Consider the following 23,947-nt stretch of genomic DNA (forward strand, 5'->3'; position numbering starts at 1 on the left):
ACTGTTATAGAATATGATCTAGTAAACCATTTTAGCAAGGAACAATTTGTTGTTGATCTAGAGTTGTTCAGAGACATAAAGTTGTAAGTTCACTCACTTTAATAACGTAGAAGATTTGTTCAAATGTTTCAAGTTTGGGAAGTTAAATAATTTGTTGGCATCAGTCATAGTATAAAGATGTGTTGGATGATATATCAAGGTTAGTAAAGTTTAATGATGTCATGATGAGATAACTAATTAGAGTACTAAAAGCTTATGGTGGATACTTAGGCACCCAGAGATGAGGAAGGCGTAGTAAGCAATGAAATGCTTCGGGGAGTTGAAAGTAAGCGTAGATCCGAAGATTCTCGAATAGGTCAACTTTTCAAACTGCTGCTGAATCCATGGGCAGGCAAGAGACAACGTGACGAACTGAAACATCTTAGTAGCCAAAGGAAAAGAAAACAAAGGTGATTCTTGTAGTAGCCGCGAGCGAAATGAGAGCAGCTTAAACCATGAAAATGGGATTGTGGGAGAGCAATACAAGCGTCATGCTGCTAGACGAAGCGGTAGGCAACTCAAAAAGTAAGCATCCTACCTCATATCTACGAAAGGAACATGAGATTGTTTCCCGCCCTTAATTTATGACTTGATTCACACGTAGATTACGGGTCCTTACCGGTAGACGATGAATCAAGTTATGAGAAAAGACTAATAAAAATTTTAGCTCGAGAAGTAAAGGTTTTATGTATTGGAAAAATGGTATTTACAAAACCATTAAGCACACGAACCTATGTAAAAATAGAAAAAAGAGATGAGAGAGAAATACGCTGAATAATTCCAAGATTAAACTATTTTGAGGACAAAAGTTACTTTTACAAGTTACTTTTACATGTATAAGATGTAATAATCCAAAAATTAGAAGAAAAAAAATTGTCCCCCGTATTTAAGGTTAGTATGACTGCCTTTTAATTAGTTTAAATTTTTGGGTTCAAGTTTAAATTATTTTTTCATAATTAGCTAGTTTAATTTTTGCAGAATTAGGTTTAGCTAATTTAAATTATTATAAATAAATTTAAATTATTTTATGCAAAATTAGGCTTGGATAATTTGAATCGGTAGGAATAGGTTAAATTATTATAAGTTTAAATTATTTTATGCAAAATCGAGTGAGTCAATTTTTATAGTAAAATTCTAATTCATAATTGTTGGACTCCTTAGCAAAATTAAAATTCAGACAGAAATGTTAAACTAACGAGTTGTAATAGAGACCAACTAATTAAGTGGTTTTACTATAAGTTCTGTTAGACTTTTCTCATTTACAATGACACATGTCTTGTGGTCTTTGCACGTGTCATATATGTTTATATGATATGATGATGTGATTTGACACAATATTATGATATGTTATAATGATGATGTGAGTTAACATGAGATTATGATGTATCATGATGATGTTATAGGAAATCCCTAGACCATGAAGCCTTAAAGGATTGGAAGAGCTTGGCCTTGTTAACATCTTATCATAATGATGAGCATAATGAGATGACTAAAGGAAATGAAATAATGGAGAACCATAGAGGCATAGAAAGGAGGTTTGATGGCATGACTAGAGCGAAGTGGAAAAGCATGGCTCTTGCCTTTTATCACAATCAACAATAATACTGCTAACGGGGGGCTGGCTAAGTGAATGCATTTTCGACCATAATCTACTACCTTCGATTCTAAGAATGTGATAGACAAAGCCACACATAAATCACGAGCACCACAAACACACACGCACATGCATAGGAGGGAGGGAATGGTAAATTCACAACTCCTAGTTACAACCATGTCCCTTGTGTAGGTGTGTATGCTTTTTCAAAAGGAAATGGAAAAACACAGTAGAATATCACAGCCTAGCTAGCTAAACCTTTTACCCAACGTAAATGAAGAATGCAGAAGAAAACCCACAAAATGCAATGCAGTGACCGACTGACTGACTGACTGACTGACTGACTACTTACACAAACTATGTTTCTTTGGGAATAGACATTTCTCAGTCCCAAGTGACAGAGATCATTGAATTAGCAAGCCCTGATTCCTCAAATGTCATTTGGGTATCATACTTCAGAGACTTTGTAGCTCCTGGTATTGCATGTGTCAATTTGAATGCCTTTGTGCCACCTTCCTCTAACTGAGAAGAACAGAATGACCAAAGCAACTGCAACAAGAAGAAGAAGAAGAACAACAATAGCCCTCAGGGTTAAAATGGAGGACACAACTTTTGACATTAGGAGTTAGGTGAGTTACTAAACAAAATCTAGAAAGCAATTGTAGCTCCTAAGAAACGGTATTACCTGGATGGGATCGGTTCGGAGGAAACTCCTTTGGCATCTACGTCCATTGGGAAGACGGAATCCGATCCTGCAAAGAAGATTTCTGTCACCTTTGGGTTCTTCAGGCAATGGTGGATAAGTTGGGCACTTCTCTTCTTCCTTCTCACTACTTTTTGCATCCTTATTATCCTCAGAAGATAATTTGACTGTTTCCTTCATGCCTTCTAAAGAAACTGCCAATGCACGTTGCACTTCCTCGTCCTCCTCATAATCCTCTTCTGCAGATAATTGTAAATAACACTATAGTTAACAATACGTTCGGTTACAGGTTGACAAATAAAAAAGACATCAGCAAACCATGCACAATCACAATCACTACCATGCAAGTTTCTTACTTTCCTTTTTATTTATATGAATTCACTTTCTTAAAAAGGATGAAAGCCTACCAAAGAACTCAAAACAAAAACACAGGTCCAGCAGAATCACGACAATCACACGGAGCACCAACTATCATCAGTACAGTGTAACTATACTTGACATTCATTGTTTTTGTTTCTTTTAGGATCAGAAGCAGATATTTCATAAACTTAAAGTGATCCTTACAAGGGGAAAAAAATAATGTTCTCTCCGGTTGGTGGCTGAAAGGATAAGGAAAGCAAGTCCACAGGAAGGGTTTCATTAGAGCTTTCTTATGCCTCATTTGGTTGGAAAGAAGTATAGAATTTTTCATGATAAAGAAAAATCCACATATAGCTTTGTGGGTATGCCTAATCTGAGAGTACCCTTCACATAACTTACTTGGTAACCATACCCTTTTTAAACCAACCAAGTGTGGAAGGTATTCATGCCATAAACTTTGGGACAGCCTCTCCTCTACTCAACCACCCCTTCGTAAGGGAAGATCTTAACTAAAAAGCAACCATTTTGTTACAAAATCCACACTCTGTTATCACGAACTTGATTTAAACCAAGCAGTTTACCATCTCCAACAACCCCCTTTAGCTCACATTATTCCCCATCTTTTGAGTTTCTTTACGATGAGATATTCCAACTTTTCATTATTGAGTCCTATCTTAAAACTGATTTGACTTTTGTTTCACCATCCCATATAAATTGAGATATCAAACTGCATGGAATCTTCATCAACGCATGCATTCTTAGCTGTTGGCTGCCTTCGTTTGGATAAAATAGGTGAAGCAATAGTTACAAATTCGAATACCTATTTGGCTTCAGATTACTTCAAGTCAAATAAGGATTGTTTTTTATACCTCTAACTTTAGGTGGAGTCATGGAACTCTCCCTTGGACGTTTATGAGATAAGGTAACATGATGATCCTTCGGACCTCCATCCATGAAGGGTAATAGATCCTGTAGGACACAAGACACCTTTCTCAGATAAACCAAACTCGTTATTGAGATAAAGATAGTTAAAGTCTCTAGAACATTCACCTCAAGTAACCGTTCGGGTTGAACCATTCCGAACCAAGAGTGCATTTTTTGCCCAGTGATGGGATCAATGACAAGAACAGCAGGAATTGATTGTAGTTTATAGTATGTGCAAACCTTCTGGCCTTCAGTTGAATCATCATAAACCTGTGCGCAAATAACATGATATGATTAAAAAAAAATGAAACTGAATATAACCCAAGTTTTTAGTTTAAGTTCATGAGGATTCTTTTATGTAATTAATCTGTTTCCTTTTTTCAAAAAAAATAAATGCTGACATCAACTTTCATACAAAGTGCTGAAAGGCCATGCGCCAAGTGCAAATAACATTTAATTCTTAGAAAAAATTATAGAAAGTACGTATGAGAAAATCGAGAATCTACCCTGGAATGAAGCTGACCTGCCAAAAAATAAAATTGGTAGTAATGGTTTGAGAAACAGCTTCATTTGCCCATGTATCCCGGTTAAGCTACACAAAGCAAAATAGTAATCCCAAGTAAGTGCCTATTAAACAGGTAAACGAACTACAAGACAGAGGAACCACAATGGTCGAAAATATTACCATGTGCGAGCTGAATTCCTTGGTCGACTGCAGATTTGCAATCAGCCACTTGTCCTGGATGCAGGCAGCACCTTTTGCCTGAAGAAGATAAGACCTCCAGTAAATTCAGTAATGGCATAAAGACAGAACTGCATCATTACATTAAAAAAATATGCTCGACATCTTTGTACTAAAGAAACTTGTATCAGAAGGACGAGCATCAGATTACAATATTAAGATTGAAATAAAATCTTCTTATTTTATTTATTATTATTATTATTTTGTAAGAAAGCATGCTCTTATTAAGGAAATGAAAGAATATACAAGGGCATACAAAAAATGACAAGCCCCAAAAAAGTATGATTTCAATCCAAAAGAAAAAAAAACTAAGCTTATAATTACAAAAAAGCCTAGTGATCAACATCCACAAGGAGATGTTAAACCTAGCCACCTCTCAAACTTCCTTAGCTTATTTCATAATCTCTCTAAAATTCTATTATTTCTCACAAACCAAATATCCCATAAAATCGCAAAGAAACTAGCCTATCACAGAACTTTGTCTTTCTCCCAAAGAGGAGGATTCAAAGGCACCTCCACCAGCAAAGCTAGATACCTGAGCCCAACAAACACCAAATGATCTCAACCAACAGTTCCTCTGATAGTGAGCAAAGTGGTAAAATCAAAACAAATAATTGAGGTCCTCCTCAGGACTCCTACAAATAATGCACTAATGGATACAAATCGTAGGAAGAATGTCTTTGAACACGATCTCTGATGTTAATCTAAGAAGCATGTGTTTAGGTATGAGACACGAACATGGCTAGTACATCAATTCATAAATTCTAGGACATGGACAGAAGGACAAGTTTATTAAAATATACTTTTAAGAAAATATATATCATTTTTATACAAGAAAAAAATTCAAAGTTAACGAGTTTATACATTTATAAATTATACTTAAGACGTGTTCGATACATGTTCAACAATGCTTTGACTTTGTAAATCTAGTGTTTGACACATCGATGACACTACAAGTATCCAATACATGTCCAACAAGTGTTGGACATGGACACACTAGCCAAACTAAGGTGTTTGTGCTTTTGAGGTGTTAACTCCCCATTTATAATCTTCCATGCAAACACTAAACATTCTTTGAGAAAATTAATCTTCCACAGTAAGGAAAAAAATAGAGGCAATGAGGGAACGAGTATGGGTAGACAAGGTATGAAATCAGGAACCACAAGAGAAACCCCTTGGAAGGATTGGGGAAAATCCTCACATCTCTTCACCCTAGTAAAATGGTCATTTCGAAGAAGAGAAGATTGGCCACATCCAACGCCTCTCTATCAAAAAAAGGCAATGGAAGCCTAAGGAAATTGAAGAAGAATACGGGGAAAATAACACCCAGTCCCCAGGATTGTTGGCATGCATTCGAAAGATGGTATAAACACAAAAATAAAGCACACAGGGAAGTGACAGAAGTGAGAAGAGAGATAAGGAGCAATCAAGCTGAAAAAATTATGATCGACAAGAATGCACACCTAAAGATGAAGATTATACAAAGGGGAGGACAGTGAAGTCAATCATCCACTGCCCAATTGGACAGAGCTCTTCTGATATCCCATATGTTTATTAAGAGATGAACTTTTCATGGATTAGAAAGAGAACGGGCGTGATATTTTCCATGGAAAACAAGAGCAGACAGACCATAGTCAGCTAATGATCCAACCAAAAAAAAAAAAAAAAAAAAAAAAAAAAACCTTCTAGTGGAAAAACAAATGGAATTAAGGAAGCAAAAATTCTTCCTTGAAGTACATTTGGTCCCAAACACACACACACACAACCTCTCCTCCCTCCCACACACACAACTAAAACTCATAGCCATAAGGAACTAACACAACGGAAAAATATAAATTAGAATTTCACTAAGACCAGTCACAATCTAAGTTAACCTACCTGCTTAAAGTCATCTTGTTAAATAGGACACCGTTTCCAAAGTTTATTTTCTTAATTTTTTTTTTTTCCATTTTTCCCTTTCATTTGGGAGTGGAGGTGGGGGAAGAATGGGGGTAAAGAAGAATGCCTTCATTCAAGAATATGCCATGCATGCACATCAAGAAGATCAACCATTACATCGTAAGATTTGGTAAAGGTTAGGCAGAAACAATGTAAAATAAGGGACATGATACTTACCTTTTCAAAAGGCCCAATGAACATCAAATGGTGAGGAGGGCGGTATAAAGAAGCTAAATTATCTCGAGAATTGCCACTTGTGGATGCTGCACCTTCTTCTGATTCCCAAACATCATGATGTTTCACTTCATTTTGCGCGTTCCGTAGTCCTATTGATGATCCAGATTCATTTGGCAGATAGCCCATAGTTGTTCTGTATAAAGTTAACCAATAAAAATTAATCGAATAACAGGTTCAAAACAGCAAGTCGTTTCATGTTGGAATTACAAAATGCAACATACAGGTTTGAAGGATAGAAGAGCTTGTAAAAGCTAATTTAAACGTACAATAGAAAGAGCACAAAATATGGAAAAGTTAACCACACTGTTTTGATTAAACCTGCTTCTAATACAACCAAAAAATAGATGCAAGTTGGTAGTATAAATAGAATTAATATTGGTGTCAAGAAAGTAGTTGAGATAATTCATTTATTTGCCCTTCTGAGAACTGATGTAAAAACAAACAAAAAGATGTCGTCGAAAAGGAAGCCTTTAGATATACTTTTTGATTCTCAATCCTCGGCTATATCTTAAGTGTAAAAACATCTCCTCTTTGGCTTGCCTTCATCCTCCTTGGCTATATCTTTTAAAATACCCTCTATTGGAGAAGTTTTCTATAACTTCCTTTGGGTGGAATTTCAACCCCATTTTTTTGTAATTTCATCATGAATGAAATTGCTTTTTTTTATACATATTAAAACCTAGTCCCTTAGTTGGAGAAGCCTAGTGCGGATGAAAACCACTTCCAAAAAGAAAGAGGTATATGAGTTTAAAGGTTGGATTCATTAAAATTTTTGGTTCATTTCCTGGTGAAGAGTTGAAATGGAATAGTTCTTTCACAGAATCAAAAGTTTAGACCAAAAGGGCAATGAAGATAAATACTTTAATGCAGATCTTGAAAAATGATGGCATGCATACAGCAGATAAACTTCAAAGAAACCTATCTTTAACGGTCTCACATCCTTAGGTAGGTGTGCTATGCATGAAGGCAAGCTTCTGTTATGGCATCAAGATGAAAAGCAAAGCTAAACTAATTTGGGTGAATAATGTAAAAGAAATTCTTTTTTTAGTTCAACGTGGGGGATTCGAACCTCAATCTTTTAGGTTAATGGTACACACTTCATGTTAGTTGAACTACACTCACTTTGGTGGTAAAAGCAACTATTTTAAAAATATGCTTCAATGGGAACCAAAGGAAATTTGAAGACAATTATACTCATTGGGCTTAGAGAGTATATGTCGATAAACAATCTCCTTGTGTTCTTTAATCTTCTTTATTTTTGCAGTTACTTTTTATTGGATATCTTATTCATTGGGGGTCATTCTTATAAATTTCCCTATATTATAGGAGGTATGCATATTATCCTAATAGGCATCCAAGTCACTTTCCTTTTTAAAGTGGGGCATGTATTTCCTGTACCATCTCCAAAATTCATTTGAAGGAAAAGATTTTATCCTTCAAACAAGGGATTTCCCACACTGTTAAGGTCAAGTCTTCAAGGCTAGACCCCAAATAATTTGTCATCCATTGTCAATGCGATAAAAAAAATCTCAATGCAGAATCTACATTAGAATTTTTTTTTTCATTAAACTAAGGTCAACGTGATTACAAACATTTGCGCGTCAAGATTCCAGTCTACAATCTTTTTATCTACATATCAAATATGGTCAAACAGACAGAAATTGGCTCCTAAATGATCAAAGATGTAAAGGAGAATACGACCCCTGAAAGAAATCAGCAAAACCAGAGACTTATTGAGAAAAACACAAGTTTAAAGCGTGGCAATGGGAGAAAAATAAGATTTTGTGAAGATAGATGGGTTAAACTCCAGATTTTTTGTTATTAAAGACCGATGGTTTAAAATAAAACCTGGGATTTGCGTCTTAGAAGGGGTTTTTTGGACAATGAATTGCATGAACAGTTAACTTCACACAACGCTCATCGATGGTATTCACCTAACCATTCCAAAAACTCCATTGTTTAGGATCTAGACTCCTATGGAGACATCTTGGCAAATTTAACCATCAAGACCCTCCATTCAGGACCGCCTTTTCTGGACACTTATCTAGCTAAACAGATTTGAGAAGGCAACAATCCCAAGAAAGTAAAAATTTTGTGCATGGTTCATGACTCATGAGAGGTTAAATACCAAGGAGACAGTGCAAAAGAGAAATTCTAACATGATTTATCCCCATATATTTGTCTATCTATTTCTGCACTGTCGTTTGCTTATAAAGTCTGGAATTTCATCCTCTATCGTTTAGATATTGCATGGATTCCGACAAAGAATATAGAAGATAACCTTATTGAATTATTATTCAGTTGGTTGTTCAAAGCAAGACGCAAAGTTATTCTGCAGTCAAAGCTCTCCCTTAATATATTTGGAAAGAAATAAAAATTCACATTATGATTCATTTCATTTTTTGTGACCGCTTACAGCATACAACATCAACATGGAGTGCCCTTCACAATTCATTCTTTAACTTATCTCTTTTATTGATTCCTCCTTTTTAACCTTGGCTTAGAAAATCCTCAAACCGAAGGCCGTTTAGGCTATCCTCCTTTTTATGGATAATGTATATCGTTCATCATTTCACATCAACAAACAGACTCACTAAAAAATCCAAGACTAAATAATTCAGGAAATCAGAAGTTAAATATAAATGATATGCAATCATTAACTGACCAAGAGAAACATATATTCACATAATCCCATGGCAGACACCACATTACATTTATGAAATACTAGGCATAAACTCCATTGCTTTTGACCAAATTCATATCAAATTCTTTTTTCGAGTTCAACTTCATCTGGTAAACTTAATGTCTAAATGCACATGTGATGAAAGGACTACTAATGATCAAGAAAGTCTGTACACTTAAATTTTTTTAATTTGCAATTGAGACTAGCAATCAAATAATCCAAATAGTAGAATCAGTAATAAAGGCAAAATGATCACTGGTACACATCAAAGGCATAATGAAGAGAGCGAGTCCGAACTGAAGCAAGCATGAAAAAGATGCATACCCATACAACATTGCATCATCATAAAGAGCTTCCCTTATAACAGGTAAGGGAGGGCGGACCTCATCCTCAAATTGTCCAAATGTTCCAGCTCCCACATGCTTTCCAGGTTCACTTAGCCAATTGTAAAACCAACGTTAAAAATTAACAATTGAACTCCAATAACGTGCCAGAAACAAACACAAACAAATGGCTTGCAAACATACTCGGATGTCTGATCAGTTGAAGAATTGATTTGTTCATTTGTAGTTGGAGGAGAAGGTACAGGTGGGGGTACAGCCACTCCTCCTTCATTACCGACATAAAACAGCTGAATAGCATCCTCAAGCTTCCAACTTGTTGCCTGTCCATACAACATTCAAAATTGAGAGTCCTAAAAAGAAAACACTATTTCTTTCAAAATAGTCCCGGATCATCCACAAGCTTCCAACATCTTGTTGCCAATCCATGAATCGTTTAACATATAGCCTCATGTTAATCTGCTAACTAGCAATAATCAGCTTCGAACTATTTTCGTTTCATAGCAAATAGAAATGTAGGATATGAATACATAAAAATATCGTTCTAGAACCAAAATCTAGATTGGAGGACTTGATAGATAGCGCCCGAAGTAGACACAGACGCATCATGCAGTACACCAAAAGAAACAAATAACATCAAAAGATAGCACATGAGCAAAACTATCTTCCCCTCCTACCCAACAGCCGTAAACCCAACACCGACTTAACAAAGGGTCTAGATTACGAAACCCCATCACGCCAAATCGAATAGACAAGAATCAAGCATCAGAAAACAACCCATTTGCACAAGACATAACATAGTGCCACAAAATGAGAGAGAAGAAAAGGAACGGGGGGGGGGGGGGGGGGGGAGCAAAAGGGGTTGTGGGGAAGGGAAAAGAACCTGCAAAAATTGCGTAGCAGTCTCGGCAGTTTGGCCGACAGCAATCTCAAGGAAGGAGGAGACCATACTCTGCTTATCGGAAGCTGAAAGCACCCCTTCCATTTGACCCCGCTTGAATCCCGACGATCGGCAGAAGAGCAAAAAAAATAAAAAAACAAGTGGTGGGTGAAGAGAGTGTAGATTGGTTTGGAAGGGTTGTAATTGTGAAGTTTGATTCGACAGTGTCGCTGACAAATTTGTTGGGAGTGTGTCAGATTGCCGGTGAGATCTAATCGGCAATGAAATAGATAAAGAGAAGGGTTTGTAGGTTCCCAAAACGGGAAGTGTAAGAGTAAAAAAACGAAGGAAATTGGAAGAAATTAAAGGGGAGAGATAGAGGATTGGCGTATGGAAAAAGAAAGCATCTCGCTCTCTCTGGTTCTACAATTACGAGTCTCAAACTCACCTTTTTTTTTTTTACTCACAACTACCAACTCTTCGAACACTCTGGCTAACACTCCACCATCCGTGCTAGCGTTATTAAATAATAAACTCAATCCAACCCTAAATTTATTTCTTTTGATCGAGTAGATTCAAATTTATTTAAATTTTTATTTTTAATAAAAATAAAATATCTATTTATAATTTATATTTTAAAATTATATGAGTTAGGTTGAGTTGATCAGATTTTTTTAGTCATCTTGACTTCGAGAAGTTATAGATAAGATAATGAGATAAAATTCTATCTTCGAAATTAAATAAGATTTTAGAAATCACAGAGAAAAATACATTTCCTCAAATTACTTAAATAGTAAGTTTTCTTAATAAATTTAGTGTAACTTTTGCGAGTTTGAATTAGTTCAGATATTCGTTATTAACTGATATTCATACTGAGTTAATATAATATTTGGAGAATATATTAATGGTAGAATATATTTGAGATTCCGTTAATATTTTTCTATTTATGGTTTGATTTGTAGTATATTTTATTTTATTTTCAAGATTTTGGTAGAATATATTTGAGATTCCGTTAATATTTTTCTATTTATGATTTGATTTGTAGTATATTTTATTTTATTTTTAAGATTTAGTTAGTATATAGACTTAACAATTTTTCATAGTCAATTTAGAATTCATTCTCAAAAGATTCTTCTCGTTAAGATTAAGGTGCCACAAAAAGAATTACAAAACTAAAGGATTGTTCAAGAGGCCCAAGGAAAATAATTTTGATGCTCTAACAATATTTCATAAGGACCCGAGGGCTTTGGGAAAGGTTTGGAAAAAACGAGCAAACAAAATGATCATTTTTCTATTTTTTTTTAAGAAAATTATTGGATTTTTAATTCCGTGTAGAAAAGGAATTTCAAGATGTTCGACTACGGAAAATAACCAAAGAGGGGTAAATAAGACTTGAGTTCAGCACAATTCTAAAACAAACAAGGTCGACAAGCTTTATCTATAAATAAGAAGTTACTAATAATGTTTTGGGACAAGAACCGAATTTTGGCAATTCCTACATTCGAGATAGAACTTTCCATCGAGACACACAAGAAACGTCTATCCAATCACACGAGGGTCAAGACACACAAGTGTCATGATGCGACTGAGGAAGGTGGTTCATCATCAAACACACCATATAATGTGTGCATTAAAGAGAAGACAATACATGAGCAAGATAGAGGCAACAAATAGACAAGAGTATCAAAGATAAAATAGTTGAAGGGTTTGGTACGGCTCTGGGCCTTAACCTTAACCTCAAAAGTCAGAGTTTCGAAGAGAAATTGGATATGTAGTTCGGGAGTCAAGTCCATCCATATGAAATATAAAAGTTAGCCAAATTTGGTGTCAAACAAATATCGGATGGACGCTCCACGACAATGTATGCCTGTAACCAAGATCATGTCTACACCCACCAGATTGAAAATGACTCAAACTGTACTATAGGGGGAGACATGGTGTTAGCTACTTTATGGCCTAAGCAAGCTACTTTGTGGCACATACGTGTGTCACAGTGAGGGCGAGTGTTACGAGGCAAGTGTCTCGGGTGACTTTCTTTGAAATGGATTTTTCAAGAACAATGTCAAACGACACGAGTGTGCCAACATTGCGCCCCAACTTAGGTTTTCAGGTTGCATGACTTGAAACATAAGAAGCCTTAAATGTTGATTTCAGAGTATGTCAATTAAAATGTATGAAGCTTTGGGCGTAGGTATTTAAACTATACCACTTAGAACATATGAAACTTTGGCATACGTTTTCAAATTGCATTACTTGGAACGTATGAAGCATTGAATGCAGGTTTCAAACTACATCGTTGAGAATGTATAAAGCCTTGAGTGTAGATTTCAAATTGTATTGCTTGGAACCCATGAAGTCTTAGACATAGGATGTCAGATTCATGTATTGTACGGTAAATCCTCAAGGGAGTGTTTTAGGGAACAAAACAAGAACAAGAACTAAGACAAGGATGAGAATCAAGAACAAGAACTAGAACAAGGATCAAGATCCAAGTTCTTATAACTAAGGTCAGAACTAAGAAACAAGAACTCAAAACCTCGAACCTCAAAGCTAAGGTCCATAGATTAGAATCGAGGTTAAGAACTCAGAACTCAGGACCAAAGTCATTCGGATAGACCATGACAAGAACTCAAGAATAGAACCTAAAGGCTTAAGTTCTTAGGATAAAAACATAACAAGGAAGAGTGGTACCTTAGCAACCCTCACGAATATAATTAAGAGCTTACAAGTAAGCTACTTATTGAGTCTTTATATTGTTCCTATTCTCTCATGTTTTTTAAGTGACAAGAAGGAGCTAGTCGAGGATGGCGGTTGGATTTCTCCAAATTCATAGGCGGCAATCCACCATTTTCCTTCAAACTTGTCCTAACACATTCTAAAAAAAGTTGTTGTTCTCTTAAGAATTGATTACGGAAAGTGGTTGTAACGCCCCTAATTTTCTAAACCTAATTAATGACGTCACCCATGCATGCATAATTCATTACGCGGAAGCTCATCATAAATAACGTTGGAAAAACGCAATAGCCTCTTTCATAAAGATTCATAAATTCAAAACAAAACCTATCTCCTAAAATAAACCTTCGATAACTTAATTCAAAATAAATCTAATAAAACAATATTCAATAGTATAATTTAAAATAGTAAAATAAAGTGTCTAGTCTTTACCTGAAAAATGTAGGTAGTACGACGTGGCTTGAGTATTTTATAAAATACTCAGTAGTAAGTTACCCACTTTTCGGGTTAGGAATACAAACACATACAACATATGAGCGGGACCTAACTTTTCATAGCCTTGGGCGCTTTCCTATTCTGGGTAGGGTTGGGTGTGTGGTACTCTTTCACACACGGCCCATGTACGTGTACATGGACCCACCAGGCGGGCTCGTATACATACCCCATGGGCCTGACTTGGTCGGGCACAACGTGTTACACATCGCCGGACACCATAGAACAGAAAAGGGCCTGCATGATATCATGACGAACATAAATATCGTAACTCATTCTTTTGTATCATAAAGAGAAAGAATCTCAATGCACGTGACATACATAAATGCATGAGGTCCCTTAACATACCTAACATGACATTACATAAGTAGTGTTAACCTCGCATATACGTATCTTACATTACATGGCATCTCACATGACTTACATTACATAGCATATTACATAACATGAAAGTACATTCCATTTTCATAAGCATCTCATGACATGACTCGAATCCATGGCATCGATCAACATTTTCATGACATAGATTACTAACATATCATTCATAACTTCCCATAACATAAACAGTCAACAGTCAACCTAACTTATTACGTTTCATAGCATAAACAATCATATAATTCATATATCATAGGGTCATATCACATAATAAAACATGGGGCATGCAGGGGACACAGGGCACACACCATCATCCAACACGTAGTAAACTAACTCCAACAGTAAGGTCACTTACCTCGATGGTCTTGGCCGAAGTCACTCACAACAAGCTAATCCCAACGGTTAAATACGTCATATAATAACTACATAAAAATTTAGGAACCTTTCATAACATACGCTAGCTAAATCTCGTGCTATTTATCAAAATAAACTCCAACCCAATCTGTCTTTAACGGTTAGGAACCATACTGACCTCAGATAGTAAAATTAAGGGAAGAAACAGCTTCGGAAGGGCAAAAAACATTGGAATCGATATATTATAGTGATACCTTGCCGCTAAGCCTAGCTGCCGAGCCAGCCAACTAAGCCGCCAAGTCGAGCTGCGGGAATTGACGGAACCGAGCCCATTTCGTACAAGTGCGAGCCGACCCGCACTGTGTACGCGTGTGAAGCTGCCGGAGCTGCTGGGTGTGCGTATGCGGCTGGACCCTATTCCAAAAACCTTGCCTTCCTTACCCGACAAGCGACGAAACTCTAGTTTCCGCCACCCCGATTCCGGCGACGATCCGACAATCCCACAACGTCCTCAACACCAATTTCCAACGGTCAACCTTCTTTGACACAATGATCCCAACATCAATGCCTTACTTCTACTCGATTCTTCCTCCGAATAGCAACCCCAACGTTCCTGAGGAAAATTAAACGGGGGAGATTACATTTAATTATTTGTTTTATTTTTATTTGATTTGATTTTATTCTAGAAACTTGAATCGTTACTGTGGTAGTAGCCATTTTCTCCAATTCAATCTACCATTAACAAGCCTAAGGAAAAACTTGAATTTTCAACCCGAGCCTACACGCAAATCCGTCCTCTCAAACTAGTTCCAATTACCTCTTAAGATTTCAAGGAGTATTTCTGGTGAAGATTTCAAATTCCACTGAGCTTTGAGAACGGAGAAATTTGAGATTTTCAATTTCTAGGGTAAGTTCCAATTTTCTCTCTATGGTCTCTTTCCTTCCAAATTGATGAACATGTTTCATGGAGGAGTCGGGTTCTGAGGGGTTTGGATCGAGCTACAAAAGACAGTGTAAATCTGTATTTTGAGTTGACTTGCTGAAGATTTGAGTAATTAATAGTTGTAGAATTTTATATATCTAAAGGGTAACAGATTTGGGAGAGTACTTTTTTACTGAAATATGAATTCCGCCTGGGGAAGGCTTGCACGGGTGTCAATGTTCACGGAAACTAAAGTCACTAAGGAAACTATTTAGGAAAATTTGGAGTAATTGAGTATCGAAAGCTCGAGAATCAAGGCTTCAAACATCGACAAGAGGTAAGTAGCCAATTCGATTGTTTCTTTCAAAATACTGGTAAGAATTGTTTGGACCTTGAAATTCACCTTAAATTAAGTAAGAACTAAAAGTAATATGGAAGGAATAGATTAAGAACCGTGAATTAAGGACCCAAATCGAATGTTTTACTCGAGATTCAAATAACATTAAAATAACCTTTAAAATGAACTTTGTTGCTCATGGAGTTTTAATGTCAAGTATATTATGACATAGTAATATTATATATAAAATTTGGTGGTCATTAGACATGGTTAAGTAGAAGGCAAGTAACAGTGTAAAATGATCATAATGCCCCTAAGGCATATTACCTACGATTCATGATCCTAATGATCTCCAAACGAATTGAAACTTTATGTATTATCTATTATGACTTTGAAGGGACTAGTAAATTTTCATAACTATTGGATCACGTATGGGGCTCGAACCAAAATTTAGGTAGAAATTTACCATATTACCCCTATTAACTAAGACTCGGGATTTTTAAGAATTTAAGTATGTCATTTGGTCATAAGACCTCCTTACATGATACTCTAAGTGCTTGTGACATGAATATAGTAATGAAAATGCTTATGTTACTATGCTTGCATGAATAGGGTATGTTATAAGATTCAAGTATATGTGGGACTATTAATATATCGTGCACTGAGAGCACCCCGTGCATGACCTCGAATTATGACTTTGAAGGGACTAGTAATTTTTCATAACCATTGGATCACGTATGGGGTTCGAACCAAAATTTAGGTAGAAATTTACCATATTGCCCCTATCAAGTAAGACTCGAGGATTTTTAAGAATTTAAGTATGCCCTTTGGTCATACGATCCTTAAGACCTCCTTAGGACCATGCAAGCCCATACCCTACACATCCAATGCCTTAATATCGTGATGCCTCAATTGCTAGATACTATGATGCTATATCTTAAGTGACCACAACCTCCCATCACGTGGTGCGTTATAAGGCCCTTGATTCTTCTTTTAGGTAGGATGTCCTGCATCATGTTTTATAAGAGGATGTCATGATTGACCTCATATTTCTCACATAAATGAGATTTCTTGTGTCATATCTTATTACCAGGATGTCAAGATCATGTTTTGCAACAACTACGTGACTTCATTGGTCTTTCATGGGGAGTAATTAATGGTCATATGTCAAGCTATATGTTAGGTTCTTGTATACTCGTGAAGATATAGTATCCTGATTAAGAGCCTATAAGTAGGCTGCTTACTGAGTCTTCGTACTCCCTCCATGTTTTCCCTATTTTTCAGGTAACTAGTTGTTGGTCGAGGATGGGAGTGAAATTTAGAGCAGGAGTCGTTAATCAACCACCAACCTCCATCTTTGTTTTCTTTTGAGTTTTTTTTTGTATCTGTTCTTTATTTAATGCCTAAACTTTGTATGTATGAACTCTATTTGATATACTGAAAATATATATGTATGTACTTTACGTGTTAAATGTTTTGCTTTAATTGTGAAAGTTTTACTATATTTTCAAGTCATGACCCGCACTTCAAGAATCTTCGAAAAATCGAATTGTGACATCAAAGTAGCTTGATTTGATCATAATCTTTAATAACATGCCTCTCATATCATGTACCGATACATACGGTAAACATAGCTTAATCTAAAGTCCTAGGGTACTACTTACTTAGTATGCTCGGTACTTTTTATATCAGTTTTGGTCTTTCAAAATCTCTAAATTTCTCCATACTCTTCAAATAAGTCCTATATTAAGAGAGAAAAGAGGAGTGTCGTGGAAAACGAATGGAAAATAAGAGGAAAACAAGCCAAACCATGCGACAAATAGAAAACTAATTCGATTTGACAAGACGGGTCATCTCGTAGTGCCGGCAAGTCGCTCGCCCATGTCCTATGTTTTCAATCTCTCGTTCTAGGCCTCGATATCCTCTACTTCGTTCACCAAATTTGTAATATTCTTCAAGTTGAAGCTAATATCCAAAATTTTGGGATTTATGCCCTAAAGGCTAGTAATTAATTATTTAGTTTTTAACAATAATTTTTATTATTTTATTTGTAATTTAATGTTATCCATGGTATGAAAATCTATGTAATCTTGAACAGTATGTGGTTGACATACAAGAGAATCGTGTTCAAGTAATAAACTAAAGAGTCTATAATATATGGATAAGGTTGGGAGCCTTATCCTAGTAACACTATTGATACGACCCACTTTGTAATTGTTACAAATGATTTGATCCAAATCGTTCATGTGGAGACATGTAAGTGGGGGTATCCTATACAATGAGTTTGTATAAGACTGGACCAAGAAATTTTAACATCTCTTTATAAATCCGTTAATTGAGAAGATTATTTCACATGATGATCATATGCGACTTGATCTTAATCTTGAGTGAGTTATGAACTCATGCCTCTTTTAATTTACATAGGTGAGAATGACTCTTTTAGCCGATTCTATATGCCTACGATTTTGGGGGCTTGACCCAATAGGAGTTGGGAACATAATATGATGAGATGAAATTCACTCTTTTCCATATAAGGAAAGTAGATGAGTTGTTCTCTTAAGTACTGATTTCGAGACTTGAACAATGGGCCCCACCTTCTCATTGGCCCGAGAGGGACTTGATTTATAATTGGATCATAAACAAATTGTTCATTAGAGAATTAGTGGCAGGGGTAAAACGGGCTTTTGGCCCAGCTGTAATTATGAACAACTTGTGAAGTATCGATTTGCTTGTAATGATTATATCAATGAACATAACTTGTCATGCAATGCATAAGAGTGCAACTCTAGGTCTATAGTAGAGTGACCTATAGTTAATAAATGGAAATTGATTAATTAAAGAGTTTAATTAATTAATTTTGTATAATTGGAGCTTGTAATCGGTAGGTCCATAAGGTCACTTGCTAGCCCATAATAAACAAAAGATTCAATTTATTTGAAAGAAAATTTGAAGCGTTAAAATTGATATTTAATATATTAGATATATTAAATATAAAGATTGATATATTAAATAAATATAGAAAATATATTTAATTTGAAGGGTTGAAATTAATATTTAATATATTAGATTGGTTAAATATAAATAGAAAAAAATATATTAATTTGGAGTTTCAAATTAATATTTAACCTATATGTGTATTTGATATAATTAAATATTAAATCTATTTACATTAAATAAAAATATATTTAAATATCTTAATATCTTAATATATTAAATATGCAAGTATATTATTTGACAAATATTTTCCAAGAGTCCGTATAAATAGGACTCTTGGGTTGAGCTAAACATACACCAATCTCTCCCACTTTCTCGGGAGAATGAAATTAATCTCCAAAAAATTCTCGAAACTATTCTTCTCCAATCCTTTAAAGATTTTCTTTCAAGAGGCTCCCACAAGCTTTGATCTTGTGTTTGAGTCATAGTAAGAAAGATCTCGTGGAATGTTGAATAGCTTTTGCATGGTTGGAAAACTTTAAGAACTTGCAAGCTAGGGGTCTTACTCTTGAGTTTAGTGTTTTTGTTTTAATTCTGAATAAAAATCAAAACAATTTCTAATACTTACGCGATGTGGATGAAGAGTTAATTTCCTTCACAAAACCCCTAAAATCTAACTAAAATCGTTATCGATAGATACTCTAACTAGGGCTTGATAATGACGTGCAACTCACTGTTAGTGTGATCATGTTTTAAAAGGTTTCGGTTTCTCTTCTTACATCACAGTTCATCCAATTGTACTTAATGATTAGAGTTGGAATACAAGTTCACTTTCCGTGAACTAATCATAGTATTCAAGGTCCATATACTATCTATTTGTCACGACTTAATTTTCGAAGGTTTTCAAAGTACGGATCGTAATTTGAAAACACGGTAAAAAAATTTGTAAAATAAAAATGAGGCATTTTAAAAAATAAGTACATGCATATATTTACGTTATATCAAATTAGGGTTTTTACCTACATAGTTTAAAAACAAAATAAAGAACGGACTAAAAAACATTTTAAAACAAAACAAAAACATGGAAAAACATGCTCAACTAGCTCTTAGTTACATGAAAAACATGGACGTGAGAACAAAGACGGAGTAAGTAGCCTACTTATATGCTCTTTATCGTGTCCATGAGCTAAGGTACTATATTTTCTTGAGTAACTAAGGACTAAACATATACCTTGACTTATTTCATGACATATGGTCAACTTGGTTGCTACCCCTAAAGTGGCCCTCGATTATTCTCATGAAAGACCGATGTGGTCACATGGTGGGTGCATAACATGGTCATGACATCCTACTAGTAAGACATGATGAAAGGTGTCATGATCGTACTTCTTCAACTGTGTGACATCGTGATCTTGGCATGCTCACAACAAGCCATAAATGAGAACTCAAGCCCCATTCATATTTTTCTTCTAGCGTTGAGGCTTCGTCGGACCTTCGACGAGGTTTTCCTTCGCTAACCGAACACAACTTGTGTGAAATACATATTTGTTTGACCACACACGCCACTCGTGCGTGCATGCTCAATCGTGTGCAGCTCTAGTCGACATGCCTCTACACTAAATCAAGTCATCTGATTCAACCTTGCATATACTCTAGGCTAAGGTCTCTTGTAAGCCACGTTGCATCTCGTCATCATTTCGGTTCCCAACAACATGACCCATTCATCATGATAACATCTCATGTCTCAAGACAGCTCAACCATCTTGACTTGCTGGAACACATTCATTGGAAACTGACCCATGTGTCAATCATCTCATCAAGACATCCCGAACATTCTTCCATTCAAGTTCTCATTGGGCATTGGACTCTCTCGTGTTCATGCTAAACCATTAGCAGCATCCATTTTGGATAGCAGGTGCATAATTTAACCTCTGAAACACGAGCTAGGGCACAATACCGACACACCCGTGTCGTCCAATACTGACCTTGAAAGACCCTTTTCAAAGGAAGACACCCAGATGCTCGTCCACAATGTGACACACATATGTGTCATGTAGTAGCTCGCTTAGGCCGCAGGGCTTTGTAGTGGTAGAGAACTGACACCATGCATCCCCTATAGTAAATTTTAAGGCATTTCCAATCTTTTTAAAGTAAACGTCATTTTGACGAGCGATCATACGACTCCATATAGCGTCTATTGAGTATCCGATTGACGCCAAATTTCATATGTTAAAAGTGTACCTACAAATGTATAAGAAGTAATTATGCTAGAAAATGAATATGAATTAATGTTATTGGCTACAAAAAAAAAAAAAAAAAAAAAATCAATATCATTTTCACCCATGCCTAATTTAAAAATTGTATTAAGAAATAAGTTTAGCCATAAAACCATTTAAAATTTAAAAAAATATTAAGGGATGCCAAGTAAATGGAGCCTGACATGGATGGGCTTCTTCAATTATGATGGAGAACTTTTGAACACATGCCACGTCAGAGCCGACATTTTCAAACTCCATGGTGGGGGCCACTTTTCAATATTCAACGTTTTTATTAGAAGAACAAATCATTGTTTATAAGGGCATAGAAATCTCAGCCTCAAACATATTTTAAAAACCTTAAAAAGAAGTTCAAAAGAAAAAGTCTAAAAGGACAACCTCGATTACCCTTGAACTCTTATCCTTTTACTTTAAAAAATATTTCAAAAATACCTATAAATTTTCAAAAAAAATTATTAATACTTTTAACATTTTTTCTTTTTTAAAGAATTTCAAGAACCCTTTAAATTTTAAAAAACTTCAAAAAAATTAAAAAGTAAACTAAACTATAAATCTCTATTAAATGATTTTTTGTTCATATATTTGACGATAATAAATTTTTTAATTTTATTTTTATAAAAATTAAAGATTTTCGAATTTTTTAATTATAGTTTTAAAATATTTCTAAAGCATTATTGAAAGCTTAAAGATATTTTAAAAATAAGGCATTAATAAATTCTTAAAAAAAAATTAAGGTATTATTAATTTAATCTTTTATATTTAATAATTAGTTAAATTTTAATATTCAATATTTTGTATATACAATTTTTTGTAATAAATTTTGAGTGTTTGATTTTATATTCCATAAATAATATTATACACAAAATTAAAAATTTAAACACCAAAAATTCTACAATTAATTTATTAAAAGTTTTGGGAGAAAAATTTATTTATTTATTTATTTTTAAAGTGTGATAATTTTAATTGATAAAAAATATAGTTTAATATCCACTTGTCCTCTAGTATCTATAACATATACTCTAAGATTGTATCATCAATTTTTATAAAAATAATAATAATAGTAATAATAATAAATAAANAAAAAAAAAAAAAAAAAAAAAAAAAAAAAAAAAAAAAAAAAAGAGTTGAAGGCTGCCCCCATGAAGGAAACAGCACATTGACGAAAGAGAAATTGAAAAAATGATATCGCGAGAAATTGAAAGGGACGTCCGTTTATAATATATCTTCAAAATTCGCAATTGATTGGGTATTGGAAGGATCTCTTGTTACTGTAAACTACCCATAATGAAATCACGCCACGTGAAGCTTTCTGGTGGACCCACTCTCCTCTCTCCACGTGGCACTATTTTACCTTTCCTTCTCTAATCATTCATCATTCTAACCTTTTTTTTTTTTTTTTTTTAATTTGGATTGGAATTAATTTTTTAGAAACTGAAAAAAATTTGGGTCAATTGGTGAATTTATATTTTTCAAGAATTACAAATATTTAATATTTGAGTTTTATAAAATTTAAGTTATGAATTTTTTTAAATATTTAAAAATAATAATAATTAACTCGAAATATAGAGGGTTAGATGAAGTAGAATTGTGAAATCTATTCGATCCAAACAACTCAAAATTTGAGTCGGTAAAAAATAAATTAAATCAAATCAATAAGACTAAGTTCATGATCTTATTATCCTAGGTCGGAACAAGTTAATAGGGTCCCCTTTTATACATCCTCATATCCCTCTCGTGTGGCGACATGAGGATGAAAAAAGGAAAGAGAGGGATGGAGTTTCTCTCGCTTTTTGTATAGTGGGCCCAGCGAGAGGCCCGCACGACTAACTATTAACTCAGTGATAGTGCTTGGGATATGAGGGCTCTCAGCCACATGAATAGTTCAATGTACTCATTAGCGCACCCTGAGATGTGGATCATCCAAGACACATTAATATGACGTAGTTCTCTCTTTTGAATCGGAATTTGAAACCAAACTTCTCCTTAAGAGGATAGATGAGTCGATTTAGATAAGATTCAATGTAGATCCAACTTTCTATTCACTCGTGAGACTAATTCATAGGTAACTCTAGAATCATCCCGAACATTTTGATATTTATTTTAAGGAGGAAGAATAAAACATAATGTATTTTTTTATTTTCTCGAGTAGCATTGGAGTTATTTACTTCTAATACTCAACATTAAAAAAAAAAAAAAAAAAAAAAAACTAATAATAATAAGACAGAAGGAAAGAGAGAGAGAAAAAGTAAAGAAAAAGTTTTCGCCTCTTCTCTTTCTATTTCTCTATCCATTGAGAGTCTCTGAGATGCCAAAGCCATGTCGGATCCTCCGACAACATCATCGGAGCCACCGCATCAGCAGCAGCACCACCCCCACCCCACCCACCACCACCACCACCCCCACCACCACCAACAACAACAACAACAACAACTCCTACATTTGCCGCTAATCCATGGCGGCGCCGCCCGAATCAACACAGCAGCAGCAACCTCCTCCTCCACAGTAATAGTCCGAGAGTACCGCAAAGGAAACTGGACTCTCCAAGAGACAATGATTCTAATAACCGCCAAAAAGCTAGACGACGAGCGGCGGAACAAGGTAACCTTAGCTCCTCCGGCGGATCCAACAGCCAGAAAGGGCGGTGAACTACGGTGGAAATGGGTTGAAAACTACTGCTGGAGCCACGGATGTCACCGCAGCCAAAATCAGTGCAACGACAAGTGGGATAACCTCCTCCGCGACTACAAAAAAGTCCGCGAGTACGAATCCCGCGCGTGTGACCAACAATCCCAAATTCCCTCTTACTGGAAAATGGAGAAACACGAGCGTAAGGACAACAATCTTCCTTCCAATATGGCGTTTGAGGTTTATCAAGCCTTAAACGACGTCGTCCAGAGGAAGTTCTCGCAAAGACCTGTTATTTCCCATACTACCCCTACTCCCCTTGTTGCTCTTCCACCTGCTCCGCCTCCTTCCTCCGCCATCCCCGCCCTTCCCCCGCCACCACCCACGACGGCGACCAATTCCTCCCCGGCGGTTTCAGGTGAGTCTGTTTTGTTTTTGTTCTTTTGTGCGTGATACTG

The 23,947-nt window shown here is 35.5% G+C and overlaps 2 protein-coding genes and 1 long non-coding RNA gene across 4 annotated transcripts in view; 2 read left to right on the forward strand and 1 right to left on the reverse strand.

Moving 5' to 3' along the window:
- Nucleotides 1-23,947, forward strand: part of LOC111493399 — a 631,558-nt gene that overhangs the window by 271,445 nt on the left and 336,166 nt on the right. The gene's annotated exons all lie outside the window — the stretch shown is intronic.
- Nucleotides 1,675-10,871, reverse strand: LOC111492728 (plant UBX domain-containing protein 7-like). Its single transcript, XM_023142161.1, has 10 exons — nt 10,445-10,871; nt 9,748-9,884; nt 9,545-9,655; nt 6,478-6,670; nt 4,306-4,383; nt 4,144-4,212; nt 3,747-3,890; nt 3,566-3,665; nt 2,319-2,575; nt 1,675-2,182 (listed from the first exon to the last, which is right to left on the reverse strand). Exons 1-10 carry the CDS (start codon nt 10,544-10,546, stop codon nt 2,018-2,020), a joined length of 1,356 nt encoding a protein of 451 aa, XP_022997929.1. The 5' UTR covers nt 10,547-10,871; the 3' UTR covers nt 1,675-2,017.
- The window catches only part of LOC111492779 (trihelix transcription factor ASR3-like), a 3,620-nt gene continuing 2,782 nt past the window's right edge, over nt 23,110-23,947 (forward strand). The window contains exon 1 of the mRNA XM_023142227.1: nt 23,110-23,907. Within this exon, the coding sequence (XP_022997995.1) occupies nt 23,181-23,907 (727 nt within the window). The 5' untranslated portion in view covers nt 23,110-23,180. The remainder of the gene's footprint in view (nt 23,908-23,947) is intronic.

This window comes from Cucurbita maxima, unplaced genomic scaffold (genome assembly GCF_002738345.1).
Source record: "Cucurbita maxima cultivar Rimu unplaced genomic scaffold, Cmax_1.0 Cma_Scf00001, whole genome shotgun sequence".
Taxonomy (NCBI): Eukaryota; Viridiplantae; Streptophyta; class Magnoliopsida; order Cucurbitales; family Cucurbitaceae; genus Cucurbita; species Cucurbita maxima.

What these genes read in the sequence shown, in the direction of transcription:
- LOC111492728 (XM_023142161.1), bottom strand. Translation starts at nt 10,546, where the DNA reads ATGGAAGGGGTGCTTTCAGCTTCCGATAAGCAGAGTATGGTCTCCTCC. An exon ending in CTGCTACGCAATTTTTGCAG is followed by an intron (nt 9,885 to 10,444) that starts GTTCTTTTCCCT and finishes TTGTATGGACAG; the next exon opens with GCAACAAGTTGGAAGCTTGA. An exon ending in TCCGAACCGATCCCATCCAG is followed by an intron (nt 2,183 to 2,318) that starts GTAATACCGTTT and finishes TTCTTGTTGCAG; the next exon opens with TTGCTTTGGTCATTCTGTTC.